This window comes from Gymnoscopelus braueri (assembly GCF_963280865.1).
Source record: "Gymnoscopelus braueri genome assembly, chromosome: 20".
In the NCBI taxonomy this organism is placed as follows: domain Eukaryota; kingdom Metazoa; phylum Chordata; class Actinopteri; order Myctophiformes; family Myctophidae; genus Gymnoscopelus; species Gymnoscopelus braueri.
The window spans coordinates 428,699-453,604 of NC_137622.1; the positions used below are offsets into that span (position 1 = coordinate 428,699).

Consider the following 24,906-nt stretch of genomic DNA (forward strand, 5'->3'; position numbering starts at 1 on the left):
TTGACTATTTTGAAGTGGAACCAGAAAATGGCCGCCACTGCTATGCCCTATAGGCCAGAAATCCTCGGAGCGTCTGTTCTCCTGGACAAGTCTGGGCTTAACCATTACAGGCTTATTAAATGACGCTATAGAATAGAATCATTCATTTTATCCCGCATGCAGGAGCGAGCGCTTCTCAGCACCAGCCGTGGCCGAATTAGAGATTTGATAGGTCATTTTTGGACAATTCTGACAGCACTACTACTAAGCACGAACATGCGCAAAGGAATGCATGTATTCCATGTATTCCAAACAGACGTTCGGAATAAAGTGTTTATATGGTCAATTCCGATTGGTATATACCGATTCAAAAGGTATATACCACCCCTCCAAACCCGAATGAAAATTAATTCGGGTCAGACTGGAATGGAATATTCTATTCCAATTGAGGTGTTTACATGAGCATTTCTATTCTGAATGAATTCATCCATTCATTCATTCCAAATAGAAGTGTATTCATTCCGAATAAAACTGTCCATGTAACTGCAGCCAATGAGAGGTGAAACCATAACTGCTTTAATCCCTATATTGGGCGTGTCGTTATAGGGAAAACGAATTCATAAATGCAAATCGTGTGCTGATCTTGTGCAGTGAAAATCTACACGCTTACGAGCTGGCAGACCTGCTGTTTTTGTGGTTGACAGTCTCTTGGATCCATATACAAACTCCAGTAGAATTAAGGCCGCAGTATAAAATGTGCAGTACCTAACACAAACAGTGGGAGGCAGCAACACGCCGACGGGCGTCCAGACTGCCGGAAAGCCAAACGAAGAAGAATAAGCGACGCACTCGTCAACATCCGGTTTAAATATTTGAAAGTCCTTAACAAAAGACAGCAGCGTGCTGCAGCTCAGACACTTTCTATTAATACTACTACTACTAATTCATTGATCTGGATTACACTACTCTGCCTGTGAAGTAATGTATTGATTGTTTTTTCCATGTGAAAGATATGAAAGATTATACAAAGACACGATGACTGCACTGAATATACGTTAACACTTATGTATGGTAGCCTCTACGGAAGCTTGATTCGGTTTAAAGTGATGATTATAACATTACCATATATAGTTTAAAACTTGTAATGTATAAACATAATGTTGCTTTAAGTGATGTATTTTGGTTGAAACAAAGTGTTGTTGTTGTTCTTGTTAAGGTAAAGTTAGCTCCGACGGAACCTCTCCCTCCACTGTATAGCTCCGAGATGTGGTTCCTCGTTTGTCGGTGCCGTTTTAGCAGGACATTGTCGCACATTTTCCACTTTACATGTTTCGTACCCCTTTCTGCACATCGTATCCAAAAAGTAAAGGTTTTCTGAAATGCTCTCAGATGTTTGAAATGTTAACGTAAAATAAAAGCTATCCAATAAGTTGAAAAAAGCGTTTAAATCGCTTCTCTCCTCAGCCGGTTCCATAATATTATGCATTAGAAGATGCAATTCAACATTTGACCAGTAGGGGAATCAGTAATGTTATCTCTACGGGTGCAACTCTTGCGCAATGTCTTAAAAACATGTAACCGGATGAGGAGAGAGGCGAATTAAATACTTTTTTCAACTCGTTGGAGAGATTTTATTGCCAGCTAGAACTTAAAACATCTGAGAGAATTTCAGAAAACCTTTACTTTTTGGATACGATGTGCAGAAAGGGGTAAGAAACATGTAAAGTGGAAAATGTGTGACAATGTCCTGCTAAAACCGCACCGACAAAACGAGGAACCTCATCTCGGAGCTATTCAGCGGAGGGAGAGGTTCCGTAGGGGCTATGCTGTAGTGCTTGTTCAGTAACAGGGGACGTCTCCAGCACTTTAAACCCAGCATTAGGCCAGTCACCATTATTCCATAATCGCCTAATCGCAATTATTTGACATAATTCATTTTGCATAATCTTTTCCATGTTGAAAAATGGTTGTACATTTTGAGACATTTTCAAAAATAGTGGAAATAGCAGATCTACAAGCTCACAATGTGTTGCGGAGCTGGTAGATGGCTATTTCCACTATTTTGAGTTTAAAATATAAAATATGGTGTATTTTGGCCATAATACGAGGCATTATTTATTTTTCATTCATTATTTATTGTGATTATTGGTATCGGTCATTGTCAGTCATTTCTTTGTGTATTTAAGTTTTTTTTTTGTCATATCTGGCCTAAAAGCCACAATTAAATCGTCAATCGCAATTATTTGTATAGTAAAATGTCATAATCGTGACATCCCTACCCAGCATCCATATTATGGGAGGAACATTAGCCCAAAAAAATAGCAGATCTACAAGCCAACATATTAGCTGTTTTTGTGTAGACTGAAAAAGCTTTCCAAGTACACTGTAGTAGGGGTCTTCAACAGAGGGTCCGGGACCCCTAAGGGGTCCTCAGAGTTGCTACAGGGGGTCCGCCAAATCTTTGTGTGATAGGATTTTTTATTTTACCTTAACCACTTGAACCCTAGCATCCCTTTTCTGAGGAGAACTTTAGCCAAAAATAGCCGATCTGCAAGCTCACAACGCCTCGTGCTGCGAGGCGTTGTGAGCTTGTAGATCGGCTATTTTTGGCAAAGAGGTGTAAGCAAAATAGGTGTAGAGGGAAAAAAGAGCAGACCACGTAAACAAAAAATGTTGAATCTGAAACACAATTTTATACGATATAGAGGGGGTCCTTGCTTCATCTCTCTCTCAGCTAGGGGGTCCTTGGCCTGAAAAGGTTGAAGACCCCTGCACTACAGAGCTAGCCTGGCTCCAGCCCCTGGAAGCGAAATGAAAATTCAGGCTGAGTGTCAGGCTACTACAGAGCCAACTCAAGTCCAGTTTACTAAGTCTAGAGGATTTAAGTGGTAAATAAACAGAAAATACATTTTCAGGTGGGTTGCCAAACTCGCCAATTTAACCGAGAAGCCATTTATCTGCTTCAATTGTATATTTTCCCCGTTCCAATTGTATCTGCTAATTTTTTGTTTGTTCCATCGTCATCATCATCACTTCCAATTTCACATGTTTATCCTGTATCCAGTGGTGGAAAAAGTACTCAAATGTTTTACTTAAGTAAAAGTATCAATACTGCAATGTAGAAGTACTCTGTTACAAGTAAAAGTCCGGAATTAAAAATGTACTTGAGTAAAAGTACAAAAGTATTGGTATAAAAATGTACTTAAAGTACTAAAAGTAAAGTACTTAATGTTTGAAAATAGCAGATCTACAAGCTCACAACGCGATGCGACGTGTTGTGAGCTTGTAGATTGGCTATTTTCAAATAGCCTAGGTTTAAAATAGTGCCAAAGTGGGTAATGTATGTTTTATTATGTAATAATTTATATCTGAAAAGTTATCAAATAATTGTAGTGGTGTAAAAGTACAATATTTGCCTCTGAGATCGATGTAGTGGAGTAGAAGTAAAAGAAGACAATACTGGAGACAATTGAAAATACTCCAGTAAAGTAAAAAATACCTCAAAATTGTGCTTAAGTACAGTACTTGAGTAAATGTACTTAGTTACTTTACACCACTGCCTGTATCACTATCCTGCATAGTGATACTATACAGGAACTCAGGATGTAACTCATCCTATCCTGAGTTCATTCTCCTGATTGGATAACATTGGTATCCCATACATACAGGCCTGAACATGTGTTTTGTGTTTTCTAAAGAGCTGGGGAGACCCCTGTTACTAAACAAACACGCTATACAGTGATGATTACTGTGGGGAATATAGAGCTATTTAACACTTTAGCAAATAAATATAATTTAATGTCATATATCAACCCTTTAAAGTTGTAGGAAAGCAAAGGGACAAATGTGGAAGCAACGCGTCATGGGGACAGTGGATGCAGTGTCTCCTGTTGAACTTCAGCTGTCTGACAGTGAAGATGATAAGGAGAACCAACCCTCCAGAGACACTCCATACAGAAGTCATGTCCTGATAGAGTCCAGCGACGAGGAGTTTGACCTGTGTAAGTATTAAGTATGTGGACGGCCTTTGGTTGAGGTCAAAAGTCCCGTTATTTCTGTCGTCCCGTCATTATGATTAATAGGCGAACCGAATGTGTCACATAGTAGTGGCCTGTAGGCCGTGTAGGAGAAGGAAACCTTAAAAATACACACACACACACACACACACACACACACACACACGCATATATACCGGTTTATATATACAGTATATATATATATACTGTATACACACACACACACACACACACACATAAATAACATCCTTAAAATGTCTATTATTTTTATCCCTTTCTGTGAGTGTTCAGGGCTGGGTGAAATCAATGAATATCATGTGATGATAACATAAAATATTATATCTACAAGCTCACAATGCGTGCTGCCATATCATGATTCATGATATTACAATATCAGACGATATCTAGTCTCATATCGCAATATCGATATTATATTAATGTATTGCCCAGGCCTACACAGTATTATTATATTTTAATGGACAAAATGTGAATGAAGTTTGATTGATCGATCCTCAGATCTGAAGGAGAAGGCTACACCCAAAGTCAAAGCCAGCTCACAGAAACCCTGCAGTGCTGTGAAGAAAGGCCGGTAAGAAAAAGGTTACACGGTAAAATAAATCCCCAGTGTCAACATATAGCAGATCTACAAGCTCACAGCGCGTCACAATGCGAGGCGTCGTGAGCTCGTAGATTACTATTAATAATCGATTCGTAACCGATTAATTGTTGCACCCTTAACTCTTTCACTGCCAGACTTATTTATGGCTGCGTGCATCCACTGCCAGCGATTTTTTGATTTTCGTACCTTTTCAAGTAGTCACAGAATATTTATCTCCAGTATGATCGATCCCCTGATGGTTGCTAATCACTGAGGGTTTCACTGTGGTTCCGCAAAAAAAGAAAAAAATGTCATGGCGACCTCCCGTTCGCTTGTTATACGCCTTTGAAAATAGCATAGATTGTGCAGCATTTAACCCTTTAAGACCTGAGGCGATTCTTAAAAATGTTTTTTGAAAAAAATCTAAAACTATTTTTCAAGATTTTTCATAAATAGCAGATCTACAAGCTCATAGCGTGGCACCGAGTGCCGCGCGCTATGAGCTTGTAGATCTGCTATTTTTGAATAGCCAAAGAAATCTAAAATGACACAGACGCGTCCCCGGTCTTAAAGGGTTAATGTAACATGTATAGTGTACACATGTTACCAAATGAACCCACATCGGTCCATTTGGTTACATGAGGATCTTACAGAGTGAAATGAAAAGTTTCTGTCCATTTTGTTTCAGATTTGTCACTGCAGCAGATCTTTCAATGTGGTCTAACTGCTAACCTGCTCTGTTCTCTCTGTAGTTCCCATGCAGTGTTCCTGAGCTCAGACAGTGATGGCGGCTTTGAGGCATGTGAGTACCCCAGATTTTTAAGCTTAATTTATACTTCGTCTTGTGACTCCTTTCGAGTGTCACTTGACAGAAATAATGTATTTTCTAGCGCAAACATTCTTCAGTTGAAAATGTGTCATTTTGTCAGGGGAAAGAGGTAGCGTGACAGTAGTATAAATCAGCCTTCAGGGTTTGTATGTTGGGTGTGCACTTCATTGGAAAACACCGATGCAAGTTCTCATCAATGGGTGAAAATGAAATGTGTTTTTTCTGTTATTGTCTGTCCTTGCATGTTGAAGTTGTGAACCGAATGAAAACACCTAAATCCAAGCCAAGGAGAACACCTGAGAGCACCAGTGAAGACAGGTGCGGTTTGAAGTTTTGGTGATTGTATGATTTTTTTATCATGATTTATTTTTGATTTTTGAAAAAAATAATATTAAATGTTTGTGAGCTTGTCGATCAGCTATTTTTAAAATATATTTTTTAGCTACGTTTTCCAGCCATGTTGCCAGTATGTGCTTGAAACTGAACTTTGCACAATGTGTCATGAGAATAATTACTGTAGCAAAAAGATTGACCAGACTTCATTCTCCAAAGTGATCAGATTAGACGTCAGGTGAGACAGCGATTTCACCTTCACATTCCAGTGGTCTATCTTAACATCATCATCAGTTTGTATACATATGTTGTGCTTCTGCACCCTGCAATGCCTTTCTAAAAACAACATTTTGCTGAGTGAGCTTTCTATATCCAGGCTTGGTTCTTCATCCGTTCTTGAGGCCATTGGTCGAGAGAGTGGCCAAGCAGAACGGCTGCCGTCATTCCAGCATGGACAATCTGTGTTGCTTTTGATTGGGTCCCTCAGCGATACAGAACGTCGACTGACTTCTTGGCATTGTGTATTGATCACTAGTCCTATGAAGCTATGGAGATAAGCTTGTAAAACAGTGGAGTCTTCCATAACTGCTCATCTTACGCTGTCTGACATTAACATGTTTTGTGAAATACTGAGAAATACTTGGTTTCCCCACAGCCTCAAACACTTCATAGTGCACGACGTATCATCTGATGATGACTTTGTTCAGAAGAAGCCGTCTGCTCCTAGAGGTAACCCTGTAATGACTGTATATGACCTGCAAGCCTAAACAGTGCTTTGCCGTAATATTCCATTGAAACGTCACACAGTACTATTCACACTAAAAGTCCTGTTATAGACATTGATCACTTTTTATCCCCTTTGTGGGGCCCCCCCCCCACCTCCCTGTTTTTTATCCCCCTTCCAATTTAGTCATGCCAATTCCTAATGTTTCACACACACGTGTGGCACTGACAACCCCTAGAATTGTTAATATGTGAGAGGTTGTTGATGAGTTTGTGACTCGTCTGGTACACGTCAAGTCCCAAGCTGCCTCTTTTCACCTGACAGTGAGGAGGAGTTTCACCGGGAGGATGTACCGCATGCAGAGGAACATGCTATCTGACCTAGTTCCTCAACCCAGTGATCAGCCTCCTATAGAAATCGCTAGTGCGGTGACATAAATCACCCTCCCTGGCCGGCTTACACGGCCAATTCTGTTAGTTGGAGCACCCGCCGCCCGGCCAAACCAGAGGCACCACAGAGGATTCTAATCCCTAGTTTCCATGGGCAGAAAATTCACCCCAGGCCCAGCGCAAGACTGGAAAAGCCTATACGTTGTTTATACCTTTAAAACCGGGAAAGCATCTGTGTCATTTTAGATGCAACAGGAAATGTTTTACTTTTTTTAATAGAAGATTTTCTGAAAATCTTATTTAGAGAGCTTTTTTAAATTGGCCTCTGCGGTCTAAATGGGTTAATAGGCTATTCTAGGCTAAAAATGTAAGATTTATTTTGTGATTGAGGCCCATTTAGTTTTTAATTTGCTGTTTTATAGTGTCTAAGAAGACCACTCCTGCTGCACCTCTGCCTCCAGTGAGACGGCCGTTTTCTCAGTGGGATTCCCCTGTCTTTCTCAGTGATGATGATGATGACGACGAATGTGGTATCGTTATGAAAAGCACCTGGCGTACTCGTCACACCAAGCCCCAAAAACTATCCACCACGGTCAGCAGTCCAGACTATGATGATGATGACAGCCAACCCTCACTACCATCATCTCCCTCCCTCTGCTTTACCTTCCCAACACATATACCCACCAGCCTATCATCTCACCCTCCTAAGAGCACCCACTCAACACATACACCCACCAGTCCTTCATCTCACCCTCCTAAGAGCACCCACTCAGCTCCATCCAAGCTGGATGAGGCCAGCAGCTCTGATGAGGAGTTCCTGTCCTTACTGGAACGACTGAAGAGGAAGAATGTAAAGCAGAGCACAGCCTCACCTACGCATCATCACACAGGTAACACAAAAGTCCTACAGCCCTCAAGTTGTCCTCTTTTATTTTGCTAGCAACACTCACATTTTGGTACGGTAGGTTCCTACCAAAAATGTTTTTCAGCTTTTTCAATGGCGAACACAAAATGTTTTGTTCCGTACAGTTTGTGCAGCATAGTCAAAATCGTCTGAAGCCAAACCATTGCACTGAGTGGAGAAGGCTATGTTATGCCGTTATTTAGTGTAAAAATTGGTAGCAAGCATGTAGTATTTTTGTTTTGTTTTGCTTTGTTTGGGTTCAAATGACTATAAGCATTATTTTTTACTTCATTACACGTGTGTGTGTGTGCACACACACACACACACTAATATTAAATAATTGCATTATGTAATCGATTATGAAAGTTGCAGCCCTAGTCCCTCAATCATACAAGTGGCCAATATCTTCTGACTTGAATCCAGGATCGATCATGAAGCCTCCATCATCCATTCCACCTGGAAAGGGACAAAGACCCCTAAATGTGAAGACCCCAGGCCCGCCTATAAAGGGACAGAAAGCTCCGGTTTCTCTGACACTGGGTCAAACACCCCTGAATGTGAAGAAGACCCCAGTCCCAACCGTAAAGGGACCGAGAGATCCGGGGTGTCGGTCGCTGGGGGAAACGCCACTGAATGTGAAGACCCCGGGCCCGTCAGCTGTCTACAAACCCACAGTCAGCCAGACGGAGCCCAGAGGTGGCCCAGTGAGCAGGTGTGTGGTTTGAGCTACTTTTATGCAGAGAAATCAGCACATCATCTGTCAAGGTGTTCTAAAGACTGCCCTTCTACTATCTGGATTGGTGATTTTATAATTGTATTTGCATTTAAAAGGTCATTCTTCTCCTTGATGGTACTTGGATGCCCAGTAAATGTCTGTCTTGCACTAAAGTGTTTCTTGTGTTAAATTTGTTGTTGACAGAGTGCCAGTTTGTAGAACTCCAGGCTGCTTCCTGCAGTCCCTGTCAGAGCCGGGTTCCAACTACGGACGTAACTTCAAACACAACAAGGAAGAACTGACCAGCAGACTGTACAGGCTGTACAACACCAGTGTGTTCGGCAGCAAGGTGAACATTAACCACATTAACTCTGGCATCCCTATTTTGGGAAAATTTCAACAACAAAAAATCTTTATTTTAGATAGCTGGTAAAGCTAGATTGTTAGTAGATCGGTTATATTCACTATTCGTCTGTATATGGGGCTTAAATAGTTGTAGCAGTAGCAGTGCGAGTATTTTATCAGTTGCGAAAATTTCACAGAACGAAACAAAACAGTCATCAAGCAGTGAGGATGATTGTGTGGTCGTCTCACTTGTTGAACACAAAAGTACAAAAATAAATATTGGGTCCATCCTGAGATTGCGTAAAGAGCAAGGAGAGTTTCACCTGCTGATCAAGGAACTGCAGGATTATCCTGATTGTTTCAATGTTTATTTCATTGGGCCAGTTTGATGCATTGCTGCTATAGGCTACCAGAGCCACATTAAAAACCAGACCACCAATTTTGCGATCCTGAACAGCTGCTGGCAGTAGGGACACACACACTTGGAGAGTTTAATTGGCATTCCAAATTGTATCATCACATCGGGAAAGTGCGTGCTAGGCAATGAGCCTTTCCTGAATCTACAGGCTTCATTCTTCAGGGTAGGCTACAGCCTAATTGTGTGTTCATAAATTAATTGTATCCATTGTTTTGTTTGCCTGATGTGATGTAACGTTTTTTCTAGCTCCCTACTGATATGTCAGTCACTTGGAATAAGAAGTTGAGGAAGACTGCAGGTTACTGTATCAGTGGGCAGCACCGAGGCCCTGGAGGCAGCCGCTACGCCCGTATTGATCTGTCCGAGAAAGTGTGTGACTCTGCAGGTAAGATCTGTCTATCCCAGGACCCCAGGAAGACCAGAGGCTCATTCATGTGTCTCTAATGAGGATCCTTAATAAACATAAACATATCCCAGTCGTTCTCAAACGTTTTGATTTCAAGGACCCCCAGTTTGTTATTGCATTAAAGGAGAATTTTGGACTAAGGTTTTCTTACCTTTTCTATGATATGATATGATTAAGCTGTGGCGGACCCGGGATGGAGTTATGACATTTTTTTACTGTACCATTCATCCTAAGATATCATAACATCATAGAAAAGGTAAGAAAACCTTAGTCCAAAATTCTCCTTTAAGCCACAGACCCCCATAACTCTCAGAGTTACAGACCTGTAAGGGTCCTTTTGGTTTCTAATTATCATTCATTTCGCTGGGGACCCCCTGAAACGCCCTCAAGAACCAGTGGGTGTCCCAGACCCCACTTTGAGAACTAATGGTCTATCCTACTATGAAATGGACAGTTCATTTTTCTCCTCAGTGAGTTGACCATTCGATCTGACATTGCACATGTGCATTGACCATTGGCATATGCAGGGAGTTAGGGAGCTGATTTTTCACTTCTCATTCAGTTAAGACTTTGTCCGCCCTCATCCATTCACACACGTTTCTCCTTAGTGGTTTGACCAGTCGATGTGAAACTGCACATGAGCATTGGCAATGGCATTATATAGCTACTGACCTTTCCCAAATTTAAGCTGTTTATTAGCATTTTCGCCATGGGGATTGGTTGTCGCGGTCACAGCACCAAGTCTGCACGACGTAGTTGGGGTGCATGCAACCCCGCTTATGAACTAGTATCTAGTGTGTGTTGTTTCTGTTTTTCATATTAATTAGCTGTCGGTTGTCCTTATTTTGAAATACAATTTTGACAAGAGTTTCCCCATTTTAATTCTTACTTCCTCGTAGATCGTCTGAGGGACACACTGGTTCATGAGATGTGCCACGCTGCCACCTGGATGATTCATGGCATACGGGACGGCCACGGCAGCATCTGGAAGATATACGCCAACAAGGCCACGCTGGCACACCCGGAGCTCCCCATGGTCACTCGCTGCCACACTTACGACATCAAGTACAAATTCCAGTACCAGTGTGTCCGCTGCAAGAACACGTACGTGCAAACTGTTGACGTCACTGGCATCAATGTCATGTCCATGAACATTTCGTTGGTGTCGAGCAGAAACCTCCCATCTTCATATTCTAACCTTTTGTGTTTTTTCGTAAATCAATGCCCTACTTGATCATACTATAAAGAATACATCACATGGATGCACCTGGAACGTATCATCAGTGTTGTAGCCTGGGGTCATAGGGTGTTTCGGGTCTCGCAACATACACCCTCGCCCAGGTGACCCAGCCGGGGTTGATCAAGCCCCAACTGACGTCCCAGGTAGCTACCCACGGTCAGTCCTATAGGGAAAGACAGGGCCAATCAGTCCGCTTCTCCGGAACTACTCTGCCGGAACTCGGGGGAGGCTCTGGCACGTGGAGGGACTAGGCTCTGTGGGTGGCCTCCTGGCCGGGCTCCTCCTTCGTCTCACCAGGTCCAGGACCTGAGCGCTGTACCAGATCCTCTGCACCATCCCGATCCAAACATATCCTTCAGGCGTGATGGTTCCTTCGGCCGATACCACTAGATTGGGCCGTCTAATGGTATTAGCTTGATCAAGCCCCAACTTACGTCGCAGGTAGCTACCCACGGTCAGTCCTATAGGGAAAGACAGGGCCAATCAGTCCCATACTACTATCTGCTACCTTTGAATTTGAATCCTGAAAAGTAACAGTTTTGGAGGTTTCCACACGACAGAGACGATTTATAGATAGATCTTCATTTGATCCTGAGGGAAAATAAAGGTCTATCTGTCGAATGAATGACGATATTAACCAAAAACAAACTGAAACAAAAGGAAGGGAAAAACCTGAGCAGGAGACAAGAAAAACAGTAGAGTAGAGGGATTTAATAAAGAAAAAGTACATACATTTAATTAAGCTAAAAGATAAAAAGAAGAGGAAAAAAAAGAATTAACATAAAAAATATATATAAGGTATATCTAATACTAAGGTCTGATCTGGCCATGGACGTGGATTGACCGAGTTATCGTAATAATTACTAATCATTCCTTCTCATTCCTTACTAATTTCCTTCTCCACAGAATCGGCCGTCACTCCAAGTCACTGGACACGGAGCGGTTCGTGTGTGCACACTGTAAGGGAAAGTTTGTCCTGCTCAACGCCAGTCAGCGGCCTGCCACGCCGTTCGCCGTCTTTGTCAAAGAGAACTTCGCGAGCATACGCCAGGAGCTGACGGGACAGAGCCACGGCGACGTCATGCGCAAACTCAGTGAAGAGTTCGCCGCCAAGGCTAAACTGAGTCAAAGCTGAGATCTCTGTGATATTGTGTCTTATATGTTGTTCTCAGGTCGCATAACAATACCTCCGTCATTAACCACATTAAACCTGGCGTCCTCTGTGTAGGGGGTGTCATTTTAGGCCGGCAATTCTCAAAAATAGCGTAGGTCTATATACTTCATTTATACTTCATGATTATGTTGAAAGTTGGTGTTGCCGATCTGTTCATGGCGCATGACGGCGTTGGGCTTTAGTGGCTGTTCTCTTCAGGGAATCAGTTGCCAAAGAAGCGCTGTGGAGGACCAATTTACACTCATGTTGTAATACCTCAATACTCTCCACATAATTTGTATGTGGCTCCCATCTTCTGGTGAATCTGTTTAAACTGAGGTGAACCTATGACATACATTTTGTCATTTGTATTTGTGCGGTACTGTGATATTTCATGTTATGTTTTTAAATATTGGTTTATGAGATGAGGTGTGTGTGGTCTTGCATTTGTTGTCATGAATGAATTATTGATTTTTTTTGCTTTTTAAAGGGAATTGTATGAATCATTTAAATAAAAGCTCTGTTTTTGTCCCTGTGGCTACATTTATTTGTATTTTTTGTTATTAAACATTAATTTCCTACAGTCAGATAGGATTGATTTTCTTCATTTATTGGAAGGGAAGGGAAAATTTTATCTTGAGTTTTGATACTGCAAAAATAAATGGCTGTTAATGTGTTCTTTGTTGTATTGGAAATTATGTGGCAAATGATTACACATTCCTGCTTGTTAGGGGGAGGGGCCAAAACTTGATATTGAATATATTTGGCTGTTTATGCAGAAGAATACATCAAATACTTGTTTTTGTCAAATCCAATGAAAATTGAAAGTTAGTGAGTGAAAATTCCACTGCAACACAATATTTATTTGAAAACGTTTGTGTTAATAGTGAGATTGCTATTTTTCATATAAGGAAATGCATATAATCTTTCACACAAAAGTGTAATAATCACCTATTATGAACTATCACCTGGAAATACAGGAGCATAAAATGTTCCCCTCTCTGCTGCCACCTCACCGCTCCAAGGGACAGGAATCCAAACATGATGTGAACCGTCCTACACCTTCATGAAGATAGAGCTTTTGAGGAGTAAGTCATAGCTGCCCTTCATACTGAATTAAAGATATATTTTGGTTAAAACAAAACGTTTTTTGTTAAAAGGTTAAAGCGCTATATTCTGATATAGTAATCGTTACAGCGTGTTTGTTCAGTAACGGGGGTCTCTCCAGCTCTTTAATAAACAGAAAATACATTTTCAGGTCCAATTACAATTTCAGCCAATCAGGACAGAGTACCCATTTATCAGCTTCAATTTGATAGTGTTCCAGTTCTTTTGTCATTATTAAACTTGTTTAATCTGTATCCTGTGTGAGTTCCCTCTCCTTAGTCTCCTAATTGGATAAAATCGTTTTTTTTTGTTTAATAAAGAGCTGGAGAGACATGGAGACTCCTGTTACTGAACACTAGCAATGAGTACTATCGGAATATATGTACTAGTAGCAACAATTTACACAGTTATTTGCTAAATACAATATAAATAAATACCATATCAAATTAGTCTTACATTCTCAGAACTGTAAATATCTCATGGATCTTAGCATCATGGAACCGCTATTCCAATGATCAGATCAAAAGGACAGGGAACCAAACAGACTAGTAGGATGAATTTGGTTTTCCCACGTATACAAAATTAGGCAAATATTGACACACAGAATACAATACAATTCTGCAGAGACAAATGCATCTTGCACCTGACTGTACTGCTCATACACAAATGCAATCCCTGATAACACCATGCTAGCTGTTGACTCACCACTGACCACAACGATGTGCTTCAAAGCCACACAGGTCTTCCTGGTTCAGCTTGTGGACACAAAGCTTCAGTAGAAGTAGAGGCTTTCTGGACGAGAGGGATATGAGTTGAATATTTGCCAGGGTATTGGATGATCAAGAAGGCTTCACAACTGTGATACACATCTGATGGTGAGTACTCCACTACTGTTAATCTGGCTGACTTTTGAAATAAGGAAACTATTTGATTTTAAGAAAGCACACCAAGGAGACTTGTTTTGATAATTCTGTAACACTTGCTATGCATCCCATGTCTATAATGCATTATAAGGACTTATAAGGTAGTGTACATGTATTGTAATCTGCTTATAACACTGTATAATTATCGTTATAAGCATTCATAAGTACTGACAATGTAATCATAATACATTAAAAAGCTATTTATAATTACTAGGTAAAGTATACATGTCAATTCAAAATTGCTGGACAATCACTTTTTATTTTGTGCAGGATCATAGTGTATTATAATTCTCATCGTTGTAATACATTCTAATATTTATATAAATCATTATAACCACTGTTATAATTCATTATAGTGTGATTATAAGTCACTTTAAGTGGTTTAAATCAAGAGACCAAACAAAAGGTTTATGCCAACCATTCAGGAATGTCATTACTTTACTTAAAGACCTGGAACGCATCTGTGTCACTTTAGATTTCTTTGGCTATTCAAAAATAGCAGATATACATAGCTTGTAGATCTGCTATTTGTTAGGATTTAGAAAACATTTTTAAGAATCGCCTCAGGTCTTAATGGGTTAAAGCACCCAATGACCACTTATGGTGACTTAGAATCCCACTATAATGCATGATCATCGTTGTGTTATGAAGTCAGGTGAGGGGAGCAGCTGGATGTGATGGAGAGCCCCTGCAATGTGTCAGACCTCCTGTCCCAGACCCAGATTGATTCCAACGTCTTCTACCTGATCAAAGTGGTCAGCCACTGCGTGAGCTTCAGCCTCAACACCATGCTCAGCATCCCTCTGCTGATGGCCGTCACCCAGTCCCCATCGCTCCTCACACACACACGATTTCTCCTGCTCACGCACCTCCTCTGCTGCGACGACCTCCAAGTAAGTACTCACACGCACCCACGCACGCACACACACACACACACACACACACACACACACACACACACACACACACACACACACACACACACACACACACACACACACACACAATCACACACACACTATCACACACACTATGTGCACGCGTGCATTCACGCATCATAACTATTATTGCTGCTACCATATAACACATCACATAATTATTAGAAATCATCATTAGAGTATATAAAATGTCATTAAGATTATGATCTGGAATGATAACACATAGTTTCTTTATATTATTACATTGATTTTTGATGATACATCTCCCAGTAAATTTTTTTCAGCTGTGAAAAAACAGAGGAACCGGGCACTCAATAATAAAAGGAGGAAAAGGCCTTTATTATGTTATTTCATGTTTTATCCCGTTTGATCCAGGAGCACCTCTGATACTTTTAACTAGGCTACTTGTTCCTCCTGTGAGCACCTGGTTGTGTTGTTTCTTCTCTGGTTCTTTCAGCTGTTGGTGTGGACAGTGGAGTCTGTGCTTCTGTTGTCCCAGCAGGGTCTTCCTGTAGTCCAGTGTATCGTCTTCTCTGCTGCTTCAGGAACCCTCAACCTGGTTTGTTAAAATGATGCAAAATCCTTTGCAAAATCCTTATATCTTATATAACATCACATGTAATTATAATATGTCTCCTCATTACAACATTGTACAGATTATAGACATAAATTTTACAGCCCAATCGATGCCAGGTTTGGGTCTGATGCCAATTCATATTTTGGAGAGTAATAGACCACCGATTACCGATGTTTTGACCGATATTTTGTCAAAAAAGTGCAATATTTTCTATTCAAACGGAAAAACATTAAAGTTTCTATTTCAGAACATCTAACTTAAAAGTGACATTTAACATTTAACTTTCCCTCTCAGTGCAGCCGTTTTCTGAGATGGGGGCGTGGCCAAAGTGGGACTCTTTGGCGATTGGTTCATACTTGATCATCCCCATCCCCATTGGGCCGGTTAGATTTTCAACCTAGCTTCACCAGACCTACGCCAGGCTAGCATTCAGGGGCTGGAGCCAGGCCTTTAATACAGCGTATATGTATTTCTCGGTCTACAGATAGAGCTCCTGTTGAGCACACTGCTGGCTGTGGATCGCTGCATGGCCATCAAGTGTCCACTGCGCTACGAGCTCCTGCCGTGCACCCGGTGGAAGGGAGCGGTGCTGGCGGTGGTCTGGACCTTGTCCGCTCTGCTCGGCAGCCTGGCTCTGTGCTTCGGCCTGAACGCGCTCCACATCCACACCAACCTTCCTCGCTGCCGCACGCTCATCCTCGCACCCTGCCTGACGCCCGCCTCCCCCCTGCTCCTTTTCTGCCAGGTGGGCAGTGTGGTGGAAAGTAACTAAGTACATTTATTACAGTACTGTACTTAAAGCAGCACTATGTAACTTTCCTCTTCTACCCCGGATTTGAACCCGGTTTCCTGCGCAAAAGTGCAGATTCTTTTTTACCATTGAGCTAATAGAGCTGGCCTGCTTGCTCGGGGGATAAATTGAATATTGACCATCAGGTAAAAAAAATTGTCAGATGCTGTGTCGAGGTGAGACATGACCTTTGACACGATGTAAATGTCTCAATAGAAGAGCAGGGAGACAAAATACAACCACTCCAATTGTATAAGTTAACATACTCTATCTACCATACAGATTGGACAAAATTACATTTTATTAATTTAAAAGAAGTTACATTGTGAGGCTTTTAAGTGCAATTTTGAGGGACCCCTTTTTTTTCATTTTTCTATGCTTCTTCTCCACTACATCTCAGAGGCAAAAATGTTACTTTTCTTTTTTACACCACTACAATTATTTGACAGATTTAGTCACCATTACTTTGCAGATTTAGATTATTGTTAGAAAGCATACATTAACCACTTAAGCCCTATGTCTTACTTCGGCTGTTATATAGAAATAGCGGATCTACAAGCTCACAATGCATCGCATCGTGATGCCTTTATGAGCTTATGGATCAGCAATTCTTTTGAAAGACAAAACAATTTGTACTTTTACTTTTGGTATTGTAAGTATATTCTGATGCCAATACGTTTGTACTTTTACCCAAGTAAAATGTATACAATACAGGACTTTTAGTATTTTTATAGTGGTATTCGTCTGTCGGGTGGAAACCTCATATGTCCAAAACTGTAACTTTTCAGGATTCAAATTCAAAAACAACAAAAGTAGCAAGATCGACGAGCTTGTGGATCTGCAACTTTTGATGCTTTTGTGTGACGCTCTAGTATGATCAAGTAGGGCATCAATTTACGAAAAAACACAAAAAGTTAAAATTTGCAGATAAGAAGTTTCTGCCCGACAGCAACGTTATGTAAATAATCTGAGTATACTTCTTCCACCACTGGCCAGGTGGGAACCGGAGTGTTACTCCCCACCTGTTACCTGACCATCCTGGCTGTTTCTTCATGGTGTTTTGGGACACCAGGAGCGGCGCCGGCGGAGGCTCGCTCCGGACCAAGCGGGCAGGGGTCACTCTGACTCTCCAGGCCACTCAGATGGTCTTCTACTCGGTCCCTCTGGTCATGGAGAGCTACCTGATCCCCCGCTACATGCACTGCGACGCCCTGGACATTGTGGCCGTTGTCACCTACAACCTGGGAATATCGCTCATCCCACTGGTGTACGGGTACCGCTCACGAGAGCTGCAGCAGAGGATATTACAGACAGCCAGCTGCATGAAGAGGAACCGCGCCGTGCACAACAGGAGCTAGATATTACTACTATTCTATTTCTACGGACCCCACTTTGAGAACCAATGCGATATACAACGCAGGGATTTGTATTTATGGGGCTGTTATTATATACTGTGCCTTGCCTTCGGAATGCAAAGCCCATGCTTGCATCCCCCCCAGACAGCTGGAATACATACCTTTATTGCTTTAATAATGACAATACTGTCTTTGTGTGTGGGAGCAGTCTGTCTGTCTGTCTGTCTGCACATGTTCAATGTTTTTCAAGGTTTATGTAGCTGAGTCAATGTGATGACACAAAATCAATTTCAGCCACTGAGCAAATAATGTCTGATATAACTGATAATGTAGCTTCAGGGTTAGATGAGATTCTTACATAATAATAAAGATGATCACAATGACACACACAAAACTGCTTATTTGTTTGATTATTTAATTGTACTTTAAATATTCATGTATAATATATGTACTAATACGGTATATCTGCACGTGCAGTTACCACGTTTTGTACAAAACATTGAAGAATAGTGTGGAGAAAACATGCTACTGTAGATACACAAAGAAGGTACAAATATCCAATACAAACAGGTCAGAGACATTTGTCAGCCTCTCTGATTGTGACGCTCAAGGATCAATCCTTGAAGAGAATCAGGCACAAACACAAGAGCAGCACTGAGGTCACACACACACACACACACACACACACACACACACACACACACACACACACACACACACACACACACACACACACACACACACACACACACACACACACACACACACACACACACACACACACACACACACACACACACACACACACACACACAATTATGAGGATATCTAGCAGGCTAGCAACACCACAATTTAGCTAACAGCAGCAACCTTTTAAATGTCATCCTTTTTAAAAAATGATGCAATATCTTGCAGACAAAATGCACAACAGTGGAGCTGTAAACATAAACCCTTTTAACATTACAGATGGAACACTAAAGGATAATTTATACTTCATTGTATGACCCTATCCACAAGAGTTTCTGGACAGAAGAGTCATGCAAAGGTGTATAATTTAGCCTTTACAATATGGCACAGAGATAAGCTCAATTTGACACCAGCATAAAGCAAAACATTGTTATTATTGTAGTGTAAATTGTTACCATATTCAGGCAGGCACTGTCTTAAATAAATGTACAACTTGACAACAAAGGGCACGAGAATACTCACTTTTTCCAAATATGGAATGTATTTTTTCTTTTTTAGATATGCAGCATTACTAAAATACAAGTAAACAGCTACCTTGCATTGCAGTGTGAAGGTGAGACTGCTCCACACTGCTGCATTTCTCTAATACATTAATACACAAATGAGAAGAATTATTTGGCATTTGACCAGATCCAAGTCCGTCAACTACTTCCTTCCTTTCACTGTGATGATTGACTGCAGTGCTTTGAACTGAGAAACGACTGATAAGGAAAGATAATGATTTAACCCTGGTGCCCCTATTTTGGGCATGTTTGGGTAGGAAAATTCTCCAAAATAGTCTAATATACTTAGTAATATGCTTAATAAAATACACAACGTACGCCAGTGTAGCATAGCGAAAATAGCCGATCTACAATAAATCGGCCATTTTCGCAGGACCTTCGTCCCAGAATGGGGGCATTAGGGCTCATGTGGTTCAGTGGTATAGGACCTGCAGAAGCTGACCCTCACATCACACTGTGTCTCAGTACAAACTGGTCTTCTTCATAATGCGCAGAAACTCCTGCTGACTCACTTCCCCGTCTCCGTCTCTGTCTGCTTCCTCGATCATTTCCTGTGAATGGAACAGAATAAAAGGTGTTGTGAGGCAACTGAGAGGAGCAGGCAGCCAGCAAACATTTATATTTTGTTTCCGTCTCTCCATATTCTAACCTTTTGTGTTTTTTTTGTAAGTTACTGCCCTACTTCATCATACTACAGCATCACAAAAAGCATAAAAAAATAGCAGATCCACAAACTCAAAATGCGTCACGAAGCGATGCGTTTCATTACATTACATTACAGTCATTTAGCAGACGCTTTTATCCAAAGCGACTTACAATAAGTGTATTCAACATAGGTAGGGAACGAAAACTACTAATCACCAGAAGTCTTAAGTGCATTTTCTGCAAAAACAAGCAACCAAGAGTATACCTAGCGCTAAGGTAAAAGTGCAATATATCAGCTACCTATTTCGTTAAACAGATGAGACAAAATAGCTAAATCAAATGAGCATGAGCTAAAACAAATAAGTGTATCGACTAAACAAGATCCAATAAACAATACAACAATAGAAAACAAGCGTTCGTACAACTAGTTAACAACAAGTAGTTTCGATCTTGTAGATCTGCTACTTTTGCTATTTTTGTAATTGAATCCTGAAAAGTAACAGTTTTGGACATACAGTATGAGGTTTCCACCCGACAGAGAAGATTTGACAATTTTAGCTTTATTTAGACCAGTGTTTGGGGGTATGTGAGAGAAAGTGTTAAATGGAAGAATTTATTTTACTGTTATGTTTAATGATAAAACATTGACAAACTTTGTCTGAATCTGCTGAGCTGTAAAGTATTAAACCAAATTAAATCAAAAACTTGACTAGCACAACTGTTGGATAGAAAGCAATACTTATTTGCACGTTATTTGAACATATTGACCAAAACATATTGATCAAAGGACTTAGTGAAATGCTATGGTCACCATTAACATATATCTGCTCAGGAAGCACTATTTGCAACTCTTTCACTCCATTTCTTATTTGCAATATTTAATTCTTCAAAAGGTGGGTTGTCCTTCATTCATAGCATCATGTGCTAGCTGTGGTTTTCTCTTGTTGTTCTTTAAGTAAAATGTTGTAGTCCGTATTCAGAAATCAGGGAAAGGGGTACTGAAGCGGAAAGGTTTGAGAACCACTGGTTTGAGAACCACTGACTTAGCATTTTCATGTCAAGGACTCCAAATTGATACACGTTGTGTGTTTGTACGCACTTTTCACTGTTTTTGAAAAAGTATAAAATAGAACCTGTAACCATGTGACTATAATAGCCGAGGAGATACATTATACCAGACTAGAAAAGTGTGCTCCTCGGGGCGCAGGTCTCCGCCAGGACGGGTCAACAACACACTCCTAGCCTGTTTACAACCCGGGCAGCAAGCACTGATTTTAAACGTGTGTGCGTTCATTTGTACCTGCAGCTCCTCGTCAGTGAGGTTCTCTCCCAGCTCCTTGGCGACTCTCTTCAGGTTCCTGAAGGAGATCTTCCCAGTCTCGTCGTCGTCGAACAGGCGGAACGCTTTCAGGATCTCCTCTTTGGAGTCCTTCTCAGCCTGAATTGAGAGAGCACACCTTTTACATTCATTCACGTTCAGCAGATTCACATTCACCTGCTGTTAACGTTGCGAAAAATAGCAAACACTGCCGAAAAGGAATGTGATGACTCCGCAACCACTGTTCAGATTATTAAAGTTATTCTCGTCAGCTCAGACCTCAGTGTATGCCTGTGACTGTTATGGTTACAGGTAATGTGACAGCGGCCGCCTAAAGGTTGTGGCCGAAACCTCCGTTTAAACACTCAACCAGCTAGGTCTTGCCCAGCGTGAGTGGGATGTAGCAGACTGAGTAGTACTACGGTTGTACTGGGATGTAACATTGTAGTACTGTGGTTATACTGGGATGTACTCTCTCAAGACAGATTCAGAGCTCCGCTGCTGAATCTGTCGGCAACTCGCATTACAACGTGACGAGTATGGTTGTTGTTATTAGGAATTAAAACAAAGGAGCACCACCGGAGGAGGAGGGCTGAAGGAGCCGACATCCGACGGGCCGACATCCGGTCTCTACACAGGGAATATATATATATATATTTTTTTTTTGCAGATGGGTTCCGAGATTGACTCACTTGAAAAAGAGATAAAAATCTCAAGGTGATTTACCCTTGTTAAATAAAAGGATAAAGGATTCAAAGAAAGAACAACCATCCATTAATGTACACCTACCATCTTCTGTGTCATGACAGTAAGGAAGTCAGCGAATGAGATCTTTCCTGTCCCGTCCTTATCCACTTCACTGATCATTTTCTTGATCTCTTCTTTCTTTGGTTCGAACCCCAGGGCTCGCATTGCAACCTGTACAGAGCACCAGACATGTACAGTCATTAGGCTGACACAGATTGATCTGGTCTGCAGGAATACCTGCCTCCATCTAACAGCAGATTGTGACCTAGTGTGTGGGTCCTTTTACCTTGAGCTCCTTAACGTCGATGTGTCCGGAGCCGTCTGTGTCAAACAGCTCAAAGGCCTCCCTGATCTCCTGCTTCAGCTCCTCTGTCAGCTCTGGTTTGGGGCTGGTCTTCTTCCTGGGAGGCGGTACTGGGCCCTGCAAGGACGGCCTCTTTGCAATGGTCGCCTAGAGAGCACAGAAGAACAAGTGAAAAAGCAGTGGTGGATTAAGACCTGAGGCGATTCGTAAAAAAAAATCTAAATCCTAGCAGAAAATAATATTTTTAAAGAAATGTCACGATTTTTCAAAAATAGCAGATCTACAAGCTCGTAGCGCGGCACTCGGTGCCGCGCTATGAGCTTGTAGATCTGCTATTTTTGAATAGCCAAAGAAATCTAAAGTGACACAGATGCGTTCCAGGTCTTAATGGGTTAAGTACATTTACTCAAGTACAACTTTGAGGTACATTTACTTACTTTAAAATTTTTTGGGGCTTTTCTGTCTTTGTTTGGATAGTACAGTGGAGAGAGTGACAGGAAACAGAGAGAGAGAGACTGGGAGTGACACGAAGCAAAGGTCGCCAGGCTCGGGAATCGAACCTGCGACTTGCTGTCAGGCTGCATTAGAGCCTATGTGGTATGCGCCTTAACAACAAGGCCATCGGCGCCAAGGTACTTTTACTTTAGTTGAGATTTTTTTGTTTTTGGATACATTATATTCTTCTACTCTACTACATCTCAGAGGCAAATATTGTGTGTGTGTGTGTGTGTGTGTGTGTGTGTGTGTGTGTGTGTGTGTGTGTGTGTGTGTGTGTGTGTGTGTGTGTGTGTAGGGGGAGGGGGGCAGTGGTGGTTGATCATTTTTTTAAAATATCTTATTGTACTTTTACTTTTGGTGCTGTAATACATTTTTATGCCAATATATCTGTACTTTTACTCAAGTACATTGTAGAATACAAGACCTTTACTTAGTAGTATTTCTAATAGTGGTATTGCTACTTTTACAGTAAGCAAGCACTTGTTAATAGAAGGGATGTGTGCACCACAGCTGCACTGGTGAAAGAGAACAGATGAGATGACATGAGCCACGTGATCTGAGCAGATGGGATGAGTAAGAGAGGCTGCAGCCATGAAATAAGACATTTACCTTGACTGTACTATAGTGTTTACCACAGCCAGCTGGTTATTATACAGCGATCTGTCTGTATACAGGCTTAATAACATGCTTACATGCACCTGGCCCGAAAGAAAGCAGGCCTATTAAACCCGTCATCTAATGATCATAAACAATTTCACTCACCATTATTTACGTAGCTAGATGTAAAGGGAGATGATGATATTGATGAAACTGTTTCTCCTTTTTCATCGGTTGCACGTGTAAATATACAGATCAAAAAATAATGTCTTCTTTTTCTTTTCTTCCCTGGAACCTCTTAAATCTGTTTCTCCAGCAACGCCTTTACAAATGCCACGAAATTAAACGTTTTGCAGCTCATAGCAAACTGGAACAGGTTCTTCTTATTGATCAAATCCACGCACCCACCTACCTACCGCTATGAGCTGTGGTGCTGGAGGTGCGTTCGCTTTGAGAATCCTTGACGCCCGGCATAGACCTGATACATGATAGTCATGGATGAACTGCAAACTAGTGTTTGCACATCTTCCCTTTTTGGTCCGTACATCTACATAAAAGTTTAAATTTAAAATATAAAGTGCTTATGCCATGGCCACGGATGTTATAATTATGTACGGGGCCTCAAAGGTAGCCGTATATTCTGTATTGTTCAATAAAGAGCATTTTAATCGGATTGGTGGCCATTTTCTCATAGAGTTATAACGTACTAGAGTGCAATACACCTCCCAACCAATGGGGTCGTGTAGTTGAAAGCATTTGGCGAAAATACGAAGAGAAATGGCCACCAATCGGATTAAAATGCTTTTTATTGAACAATACGGAAGATACGGGTATTTCTGAAGGTCCGTACATAATTTTAACATCCGTGTCCGTGGGTTAAGCACTTTATACTTTACATTTGAACGTTAATGTAGATGTACGGGCCAAAAAGGAAGAAAATGCAAACACCAGGTTGAAGTTCATCCATAACTGTCATATAATAATATTATATGACAGTCATGACATGTTTCAGGACTACTTCATCCAGCATGTTAATTATGTCTCAAAAATGCCTTGAAAATGACACCATGAACATGAAAAAGGATATATATTTCAGTTAAATTTTCAAATATGCATTTTCAATTCAAATTAGTCACATATGCTTCCATATCATACCACACAGGTACACGAAGCGGTGCAAATCAAAGCCACAAGAAAACGGGCACAAAAGTGATTGGTCGTGTGAAGTCACGGGATCACAGAGCGTTTTGAAGGACATTCACTCTGTGTGGTTTGGTTTGCAGATCCGGTCCAGAGCGGATACGGAAACGGTCTTGTTTACGTGCATGTGTTGTCGTGGAAATGACCGGATATAGAAAGCGGGCTTTAAACCGGATATGATTAGTGAACAGTAAATGTAAACCACAAAACCAGGCTTTCCCGATGTACTAGTGATGAGGTTAAAAAAAGAACAGATCTATGAATGAACTAACAACGCGTCGCGATGGGACGCGTTGTTAGTTTATAGATCTTCTTTCTTCTTATTTTTGGCAAGCACCCCCTCACCTCCATGGCATTCAAATACTGAGAAGAGCCCATGATTCATTTATAAACTATAATTTTCTCTCCCAAAAAGGTTTGTATACAATTACGTAGGTAGACAGTTATAAAATATAAATGTATTTAAAAACAAGATAGTATAATTTTTCAGTATAAATAATATTTACATTCATCTCAACGAAAACCATCGTTGCCCTGACAACCAGGCAGCCAATCACAGTGAGTGCGACGGACGCACCGTCCTTCGGGCGTATGGGATTTTCAATCTA

General features: G+C 41.1%; 2 protein-coding genes and 1 pseudogene across 4 annotated transcripts; 2 read left to right on the top strand and 1 right to left on the bottom strand.

Moving 5' to 3' along the window:
- The first annotated feature begins 863 nt into the window (after positions 1 to 863).
- On the top strand, positions 864 to 12,580 carry gcna (germ cell nuclear acidic peptidase). The gene is made up of 12 exons (XM_080415914.1): positions 864 to 957; positions 3,802 to 3,980; positions 4,512 to 4,584; positions 5,346 to 5,395; positions 5,674 to 5,740; positions 6,411 to 6,484; positions 7,291 to 7,758; positions 8,196 to 8,484; positions 8,692 to 8,836; positions 9,497 to 9,635; positions 10,556 to 10,760; positions 11,803 to 12,580. The coding sequence occupies exons 2-12, from the start codon at positions 3,824 to 3,826 to the stop codon at positions 12,029 to 12,031; spliced, it is 1,896 nt and encodes a 631-aa protein (XP_080272040.1). The 5' UTR covers positions 864 to 957; positions 3,802 to 3,823; the 3' UTR covers positions 12,032 to 12,580.
- Positions 12,581 to 13,893: 1,313 nt separating this feature from the next.
- LOC308076391 lies at positions 13,894 to 17,742 on the top strand (annotated as a pseudogene). Its single transcript, XR_013935021.1, has 5 exons — positions 13,894 to 14,031; positions 14,731 to 14,972; positions 15,475 to 15,576; positions 16,079 to 16,339; positions 17,381 to 17,742. The product of XR_013935021.1 is annotated as an uncharacterized misc_RNA (transcript).
- Positions 17,743 to 18,543: 801 nt separating this feature from the next.
- cetn2 (centrin, EF-hand protein, 2) lies at positions 18,544 to 24,888 on the bottom strand. Of its 2 annotated transcripts, none has more exons than XM_080415919.1 (5): positions 24,805 to 24,888; positions 21,986 to 22,150; positions 21,742 to 21,870; positions 20,935 to 21,072; positions 18,544 to 19,540 (listed from the first exon to the last, which is right to left on the bottom strand). In XM_080415919.1, the coding sequence occupies exons 1-5, from the start codon at positions 24,823 to 24,825 to the stop codon at positions 19,451 to 19,453; spliced, it is 543 nt and encodes a 180-aa protein (XP_080272045.1). In that variant the 5' UTR covers positions 24,826 to 24,888; the 3' UTR covers positions 18,544 to 19,450. The 2 variants fall into 2 exon arrangements, with proteins under 2 accessions (XP_080272045.1, XP_080272046.1); XM_080415920.1 differs by lacking the exon at positions 24,805 to 24,888 and adding an exon at positions 23,264 to 23,504.
- Positions 24,889 to 24,906: the final 18 nt, after the last annotated feature.

Excerpts from the sequence above, each read along its gene's own strand:
- cetn2 (XM_080415919.1), bottom strand. The coding sequence starts at position 24,825 with ATGGTTTTCGTTGAGATGAAT. Across the intron at positions 22,151-24,804 it reads TGGTTTTCGTTGAGATGAAT|GCGACCATTGCAAAGAGGCC; the intron begins GTAAATATTATT and ends TGTGCTCTCTAG. Across the intron at positions 21,073-21,741 it reads CTGTCATGACACAGAAGATG|GCTGAGAAGGACTCCAAAGA; the intron begins GTAGGTGTACAT and ends CTCTCAATTCAG.
- gcna (XM_080415914.1), top strand. The coding sequence starts at position 3,824 with ATGTGGAAGCAACGCGTCATGGGGACAGTGGATGCAGTGTCTCCTGTT. Across the intron at positions 5,741-6,410 it reads GAGAGCACCAGTGAAGACAG|CCTCAAACACTTCATAGTGC; the intron begins GTGCGGTTTGAA and ends GTTTCCCCACAG. Across the intron at positions 10,761-11,802 it reads TGTGTCCGCTGCAAGAACAC|AATCGGCCGTCACTCCAAGT; the intron begins GTACGTGCAAAC and ends CCTTCTCCACAG.